This window comes from Panthera leo, chromosome B4 (assembly GCF_018350215.1).
Source record: "Panthera leo isolate Ple1 chromosome B4, P.leo_Ple1_pat1.1, whole genome shotgun sequence".
Taxonomy (NCBI): domain Eukaryota; kingdom Metazoa; phylum Chordata; class Mammalia; order Carnivora; family Felidae; genus Panthera; species Panthera leo.
The window spans coordinates 132,157,730-132,166,075 of NC_056685.1; the positions used below are offsets into that span (position 1 = coordinate 132,157,730).

Sequence of the window (8,346 nt, forward strand, 5' to 3'; positions counted from 1 at the left end):
TGCATCAGCGCTCACCTCACCGGCCCCTACTCATGGGCTCCCAGGACGTTTCCAGACTTTGCTCCTCTGAGTGCTGTTGCCGGGAACCCTTCTGCTTGGCTCCGTGCGCACACGCACGTGTTAGAGTTCTGTGACATTCGCTGACTCTGCCAGCGCCTCCGTTAAGGGTCCCAGTGCGGGAGGGACGTGTACGTGGCATCTGAGTCGGCTGGGATACTTGTTCTGGAGGAGCCCAGGAGGAGTGGGCTTCTGAAAGCGATCCACCCCCTCTCGCCGTCCTCACTGCCACTGCACAGGCTCTGTGGACAGGAGAGGTCGACCAGGGTCGGGAGTGGGTGCCCGACCTTCTCTGTCCTGACCCAGCTGCCCCACTCGCTTTCCTGGCCCTCAGAGCTTTTCCTTTAAGACACCCTCAGAAGACAGGTCTTTTTTCCTGGTTTTCTCTTTCCTGTTTCTTTTCCTCTTGTCAGATGTGCGTTTTAGTTTACATTGTGGGTAGATTCTTGCCCTTAGCAGAAAAATGTCCTCTGGGGGCCCTTCTGAGCACAGCTCTCCCCCAACTCTCTTCCTACAGTGCCGCCAAGTCCAAGCCTATCATTGCAGAACCCGAGATCCACGGTGCACAGCCCCTGGAGGGGGTGACCGGCTTCCTGGTGCTGATGTCGGAGGGGCTGTACAAGGCCCTGGAGGCAGCCCACGGGCCTGGGCAGGCCAACCAGGTGAGCCGGGCCCGGGCAGAGCCCTGCCAGCCGGCCCGCAGGGTGGCAAGCTCCCCCGGGGGCCCAGCCAGCCCTTCTGCTTGGCTCCAAAGTGCTTCGGGACCCAGAGCTCTAGCTCTCGAATGCCAGCCCTGGACACCTTCTCTGCATTCAAAGCCGGGGGGGGGGAGAAAAGGCTCAGAGCTCCAAGAACACCCGTCCCACCCAAAGCTGTGCTTGTTCTGGGCTTGAAGCAGGGTCGGTCCCCACGGCGCTGAGCACAGCCGGAAGGGAAGAGGGAGAGAAGGAAGTGAATGTCCATGGGCAAATTGTTCTGAAGTCTGTCTGGGAAGGGCCCTGGACGGAAGACGAGAGCCCAGAGGGCTGTGGCCTGTGCCTCAGCCTCCCTCGGCCCCCTCCCCTCCCTCCCCCTCCCTCCCCTCTGAGCTGTGCCCCCGGATTATAGTTTGCTTCTCATCTCCGAGATGGGGTGATAACACCTAGCTCTTGGGGATTGTGTTGAGGGCCAGGTGTGATAGGTTCTCCAGCCAGTGGGAGCTGCTTATTTTCGCTGCACTTGGAACACACGTGTCAGATCGTTGTCACTAAAGCATGGCTTTGAGACAGTCACTTCAGGATGGTTTTGCAGGGAGGCTGCCTTTACCTGACCTTGGATAGTAAATTCAGGCTGTGTTTCTCCTTCCATTTGTAATTCCTATAGGAAAGTAATCTTTTCTACTTTGTCCTTTCTAATTAAAAATCACGCGGAAAACTTATGCCTGTCTCCTGATAACCCGTGTTCAAGATTTTTCACCTGTTTTGTCTTATCGCCCCTGCCAGTAGCCTTGTAACACAGGAGGCAGGGGCTCACTGACACATTGAGGCAAGGAACTTGGGGCTCACAGAGTTCAGGGTCTTGCCTGAAGTGACAGCGACAGAGCCGAGCCCACACCGGCTGGGGCTCAGTCATTTTCTGTGACCTGCCCCAGCCCCCCTACTTTACTTCTAAGAGACTCTGGCCAGCCATCCCGTAGAGGAGTTTGTGTTTGTGATCTTATTGTCAGTGTGATTTTTTAGTTTTGGTTTTTGCCATAGAATTATCTAGTGGCTTTTGCTGGGTTCTAGAAAAAACTGGATAGTGGATTTCTCTGAGGACAGGGCCCACCTTCACTCTGTATTCTCACTTTCTAGTATAAACGGCATATCGTAGCCTACAGTAAGTTCCAGGAAAGGAAGCTTAGTAATAACGACAATTCATACGGCACTTTTTAGTGGTCTCCAGAATGTCCTCCCATCCATCGTGTTTTTTAATTCCCTTAAAAACGTAGCGAGGTGGACATTAGCCCCCATTGTTTTGGTGTGGAGGCCAATACTCGGAGAAATCACAAGGTCACACCTTTACTAATGAGAAAGTTCCAGAAGAATTATCCTGAATACCTTGAAAAGCTCGGCTTACAGGCTTGACTGGTGGTGACTTCCTTCACCTGTTTGGCTGATGCCCCGTAAGCATCCTGATTAGGCTCTGGAGTTGTGGCCCACAGTCCAGGGGCCCCACCCCACTCCTCACCAGGTTCACCCCCCTCCTCCAGGAGATCGCCGCCATGATCGACACTGAGTTCGCCAAGCAGACTTCCCTGGATGCGGTGGCCCAGGCCGTGGTGGACCGGGTGAAGCGCATCCACGGTGACACCTTTGCCAGTGGCGGGGAGCGTGCCAAGTTCTGCCCCAGGCACGAGGACATGACCTTGCTGGTGAGGAACTTCGGCTACCCACTAGGCGAGATGAGCCAGCCCGCAGCGTCCCCGGCCCCAGGTATGCGCACAGCGTGGACAGGAGGCCGTGGGAGGAAGCCGGCTGGGGCTGTGGGGGGCTTTGCTGCCGGCAGTGGACACGGAGCCAGAGGCCTGGCCTGGCTACAATCCGGGCTCTCTGACTTTAAGCCTCTCCGAGCTGAGTTCAGCTTTTTTTTTTTTCCCTTTTGCCTGTGAATGTGGATTATAGCACCTGCCCGCCTACCTCCTAAAGACCTGAGTGTGTGGACAAGCGCTTTGCCAAGCCTCGAAGCCACTTAACAGGGTGACGGCTGCCACTGGTGTGTGCCTGGCACTCTACCCATGTAGTTCCTTTAGTCCCTAAAACCCTAGAGACAGATGGCGTCCCTTCTACTGAAGAACTGAGGTTCTAGAAGGAAGAGACAGAGGCGAGGTCAGGCCTGTGGTCAGAGGGTACCCCGAAACCTGGCTCTGACCCTGGACAGTGTCGGGGGTGGGGCGAGATGCTTTCTTTTCTGCCTTTGTAATTCTGCAGTGGGCTCGCTCGGGAAGAGAGGCGGTGGTTCTTTTTTGTGTCTCTCCCAGCGCTGCTCAGTGTCCCGACCATCGGTTCCTAGGGGCTGCGCTTCCTTTTCTTTTTTGAAACGAGCCAGCCTTAGCGCGCAGGCAGCACAGATGGATTTGTTCTCCCACGGACACTGGGGTTACTGGAGTTTTCTCTAGCTTGTTGTTATTGCAACCATATTTTCATTGGGCCGACCTCAGCCTACCCCTTGGCTGAAAGCGTCGTGGGAAGCCGGGCAGTAACCCTTTCCTTGAGCCTGCTCGGCACTCACTCTTCCCGCTTTGAGCAGCGGCCGTGCTTTGTTGCCGAGAGGATCCCCCTGCCCGCCTGGAAGAGTCTGCCGTGAGACAGACGTCCCTTCGCTGTCCCAAGGGGCAGAGAGCCAAGCCTCCCTCCTCGGCCCCTCAGACGCTGTTCCTATTAGGCCCTGCAGTAGCCCTATTCCCACCACCCCAGGGATCCCCCCCCCAGCTGCTGCCTGCAGCCCACTGCTCTCTCTCTCTCTGAGCTACAGGAGGCCGCGTGTATCCCGTGTCCGTGCCGTACTCCAGCGCCCAGAGCACCAGCAAGACCAGCGTGACCCTCTCCCTCGTCATGCCCTCCCAGGGCCAGCTGGTCAATGGGGCCCACAGCGCCTCCACCCTGGATGAGGCCACCCCCACCCTCACCAAGTAAGCCCTCACCTCACCCCGGGCGCCCTCGGGCCCGCCTCCCGGGAGGGCCCTCGGACCTGGACACGAACGGCCGTGGGGCCGAGTCCCGGCCGAGCCACGTTGGGTGGGGTGCGCTAGTGTCCCGTACCTCTCAAATTCCCCGGCCCCTTCCCCGGGCTTCCCCCAGATGTAGAGGCCGGAGGACGCAGCCCTGCGGGTTCCCACAGCTCACTGAAGCCGGGCCTGGGACGGGTGGAGGTTCAGGGGCAGAGCAGATGAGGGGGGCTGGGAGGAGACGGGTCGCCGATGCAGGCAGCCCGCTGGTCGTGTTTTCCTGTGGGTCCCACAGATTAGTTTTCACTTATGGGAAGGTTCTGTTCTTTTCTCTTTTCTCATCTTTGCCCGTCTTGGAGCACGCGATGCAGGTCTGCCTCCCCGGTGGTGTCGTGCTTGGGGGACATTGTCTGGCCTGTCCCGGCTTGCTGCTTGCCAGAGCCGGTGCTCTCACTGAAGTGTCTCATTTTAGCTTTAAAGGGAGTTGTCTAGTTGAAAGCAGGGGGAGCGGTGGAGGCAGCGGGAGGCCGGGAGCCCAGGGGTGAGTGGGCTGGCCCCTCCTCACCACAGACCTGCCTCACAGGTCTGGTGTCCCTCCCCCCCCCCCCCCCCCCCCCCCCCCCCCCCCCCCCCCCGCCTCTACTTCCGTGGAATGTCCACCCCCCCACCCCCCACCCCCGCCAGGGGACCCAGGGCTCCGGTTTCCACATTCCAGCCCGGCACAGAATAACAAGGATGCCACAGCCAGCCCACTCGGAGGATGCGGCCAATCGGAAAGGCCCTTTGGGAGGGAGTGGCCACTGCCTCCCAGGGGGCCTTCCCATCTCCCCGCCCCCACGTGCCCCTGCTCCCACCCCTGTGCGCCCAGGGGTCCTGCTGGGCTGCTGAGCGGCAGGCATCGCGCGAGTGTGTTGGAGGGGGGGGGGGGGGGCCCGGGGGGGGGCCCCCCCACCCCTGCAGGGTGAGCGGTGCCCACAGAGGCAGAGTGTGATAGCAGTGGTCACAGGGCAGGCGGGAGAGCCAGCCGTCCTTCCGCACCTCTGACTCCTCGGGGCCCTGCATCTGAGCACTAGTCAGGGCCCACTGTGGGCGGGCTGGTGCTGGGGGCTGGGCAGTGCTGGGAGTGTGCAGGAGGGCGGGAGGGCAGGTGATACCGGCTGTTAGGCGTTCTGTGACGGGGCGGGGGTGGGGGGGGGGCGCCGCCCAGGGAGCTCTGATGACAGGGGCCCATCCCCACCCAGCCAGTGTGAGGGAGAGAAGGAGTGAGTGAGTTTTTTGGGAGAAGAATCCTTCCTGGCTGTGATCAGTGGGATCTGGAGAAGCTGGAATGGACCCCCTCTAGCTCAGTGCGGCTCTGAGGGTGGGAACGTCCCGTGTCCTGTACGGGAGCCACTAGGGTGTGTGGCCATCAAGCCCTTGAACCGGGTGATCCATTCTATTAAGTTCTAGTTAACTTTTTTTTTTTAATGTTTATTTTTGAAAGAGAGACACAGAGAGAGAGAGAGAGACACACACAGTGTGAGTGGGGGAGGGGCAGAGAGAGAAGGAGACACAGAATCTGAAGCAGGTTCCAGGCTCCGAGCTGTCAGCACAGAGCCTGACGCGGGGCTCGAGCTCAGGAACCATGAGATAACGACCTGAGCTGAAATTGATGCTTAACCGACTGAGCCACCCAGGCGCCCCTTTAATGTTTACTTTTGAGAGAGAGAGACAGAGCACGAGTGGGGGAAGAGCAGAGCGAGGGAGAGAGGAAGACACAGAATCCAAAGCAGGTTCCAGGCTCTGAGCGGTCAGCACAGAGCCTGACTTGGGGCTTGAACTCACGAACCGTGAGATCAGGCCTGAGCCGAAGTCAGACCCGCAACCGACTGAGCCACCCAGGTGCCCCAAATTCCAGTTAACTTAAGTAGCCGCCTATAGCTAGAGCTTAGAAAAGACATTTGATTTTTTTTTTTTTTTTTTTTTTTTTTGTCAGTAGCTCCTAAGAACCTCTGGCTGGTCTGGCTCTTGTGGCCTGAGGGGCCGGCTGAGGCAGGGGCCTCTCTGTCGCAGGGTAGAAGCCAGGGTCCCTGACTGAGTCTCCCCTGTCCCCACAGCCAGAGCCCGACCCTGACCCTGCAGTCCACCAACACGCACACCCAGAGCAGCAGCTCCAGCTCAGACGGGGGCCTCTTCCGCTCCCGGCCTGCCCACTCGCTCCCGCCCGGGGAGGATGGCCGGGTCGAGCCCTACGTGGACTTTGCCGAGTTTTACCGTCTCTGGAGCGTGGACCATGGCGAGCAGAGTGTGATGACGGCGCCATAGCCCTGACCGGGGAATGTGGCCCACGCAGGACCTTGCATGGGGGCGAGGGGGCCCAGCTCTGGGGCGGGATGGTCCTTTTCCTACCACTTGCCTGTGCCCGTGGGGGCCGGTGTGCCCGGTCCTGAGCCTGCACCATACTCTCAGCCCACAGTGCTTGGTGCTGCAGAGAACATTCTCTGAGAGAGCACCAGTGCAGACTTGTCACCGCACAGAGGGCTGGAGGCCACTTCCTCGGGCAGACTCAGGACCACGGCGGTCTCAGAACACTGGCTCAGTGCAGGAGCCGCGCTGGCCCACAAGCCCGCCACTTGGGACGGAGCGTGGGGAGTTCTCCTGCGACCCTGCGTGCCACGAGCCCGGCAGCCACGGCTTTCTCGAGGCCACCACCTTCCCCTGGAAGAGCCCGTGGCCACTGCGACTGCCCCCTCACCAGTGGGCGGTGTCCCCCCCTCCCTTTCTTCTTCAGCCTCCGGCGTGGAACCCTGGTTGGCATCTGCACCTTCAAAGCCTGCCCCCGTCCCTGGGCCTGCCCGGGTGGTTTTCAGCGGCAAATGTTCGGGGAGACCAGGGGAAGCGCCGGGAGCCTGGGGTGGCCTGCACAGGGGCAGGTCCGGTGGAAAGGAACGAGAGGGAACTGATCCAACAGGAGCCCCCCAGAGGGGGCAGGATGCGCGCAGACCGAGCGGGGACGGTGGCCGCTCTCGTCAGGCCCCTCCAGGAACGGGGAGGCCCTGGGTCGGGGTGAGCTGGCTCTGCTGTCTCCCTTCCCGGGCCGAGGAAGGCCCCGGACCGGGGAGCTGCTAAAATTAGCCGGCTTTACTGCCAACGACAAGTTCTATCGGCTGTAAGGAAAAAACAGGTCACGAGTCAGGCCTGGGGGCTCGTTTGAAAGAACAGTGGGGAACACTTCCAGAAGGGAAGAGGTTTTGGATACCAGCTGCCGCGGGTGACCGAGGGCTTCAGAGACACGCACCGCCTTGACAGACACTTAGGGACAGGAGCAGACTGGCCCAGGCCCTGAGACCGTATCACACATGCTCTCTGCTGTCGGTGGGCAGAGGCCACCGCCAGGGCTGTGGGCCGGGAGTGCCACCCCCCGCTTGGGGAAGAGGAGGCAGGAGGCCCACAGCCCTCCCGACTCCCACGGTGGGTGATGGGGCCGCACTCAGACCTTTTCTCCGGGGTCTGAGGCCTCCCCGGACCCCTCTGCCCTGCCCCGGCTCCCAGGCCCCTGGCCCACGACGCCCCAGACCCAGCTCACCAGGGACCGCCGCCGCGTGCGGTCTCCAGGGTGCCCGGACTCCGGATGATCGGAGGCCAGTGCCGAGGCCCTGCTCGTTCTGCGGTGCTCCCCGCGGCCGAGCGGGGCCCAGGGTGCTGCGCTGGGGGGGGGCAGGGGGCAGTTTCCGAGGCGGCCGTGCCCGAGGAGGACCGGCGCCTCTTGGCGGGGACCCTGACCACGGAGCTGTGTCTCTTGCGCAGGTGACACAAGGGCTTGCGAACAAAGAGCGTTCTTTTCTCGTCAGGCTCCTCGGAATGTCTCTGTGATGCTGTTTGGTTCTAGAAATAGAATCACTTTTTTACTGCAATAAAGGAAGGATATGCCTTTATTCCTGGTGGTTTTGCACAACGTGCGTTTACAGTGCTTCGGGGACGCCGGGCTGGCGCCATCCGTAGGGCATCTGACTCTTGATTTCGGCTCAGGTCCTGATCCCAGGGCCGTGGGATCAAGCCCTGCGTCAGGCCTCGTGGTGAGCGTGGAGCCCGCTTGAGATTCTCTCTCCCCTGCTCCCTCCCTCTCTTTCTCTAAAAATAAAAATTAAAAAAAAGAGTGCAGTTACTGAGGCCTCCCGTCGCCGCGGCCTCGGGAAGTGGAGCCTCCCCGTCCCCGTCGGCAGCCGGCAGCCCCAGCTCGCTTGCCGGGCGGTGGCAGAGCGCGGATGCGAGGCCCAGCCTTCTGGTGGGACCCGGCCTGCCAGCCTCACCGCCCAAGGGGAGAGCGCTAGGTTGTCCGGCATCCCTGTCCCCGCACATCCGGAGAGGGTGACCGTTCTCTAGGCCCTGTGGGCAGTGGTGTGGCCGACAGAGCTGCAGGTCACTAGGACACTGCCCTCCCCCTGTCAGCAGTTCGTGGACATCCAGGGAGTTGCTCTGCTTTGTTTTGGTTTTGTTTGGGTGGAGGACTTTCCATAAATACTGGCCTCTTCCTGCTTTATAGGAATTAAGAACTTCCCCCTCTAACAAGAGCGTCTGCTTAGAAACAAAAGCAAAAGGTCAGGGTTTAGATGGTGGCGTCTGAG

The 8,346-nt window shown here is 60.4% G+C and overlaps 1 protein-coding gene across 1 annotated transcript in view; it reads left to right on the forward strand.

Moving 5' to 3' along the window:
• TAB1 (TGF-beta activated kinase 1 (MAP3K7) binding protein 1) overlaps window positions 1-7,770 on the forward strand; it is a 32,888-nt gene extending 25,118 nt beyond the window's left edge. The window contains exons 8-11 of the mRNA XM_042947846.1: window positions 575-719; window positions 2,288-2,510; window positions 3,550-3,706; window positions 5,839-7,770. Coding sequence (XP_042803780.1) covers window positions 575-719; window positions 2,288-2,510; window positions 3,550-3,706; window positions 5,839-6,046 — 733 coding nt within the window. The 3' untranslated portion in view covers window positions 6,047-7,770. The remainder of the gene's footprint in view (window positions 1-574; window positions 720-2,287; window positions 2,511-3,549; window positions 3,707-5,838) is intronic.
• The last annotated feature ends 576 nt before the right edge of the window (window positions 7,771-8,346 follow it).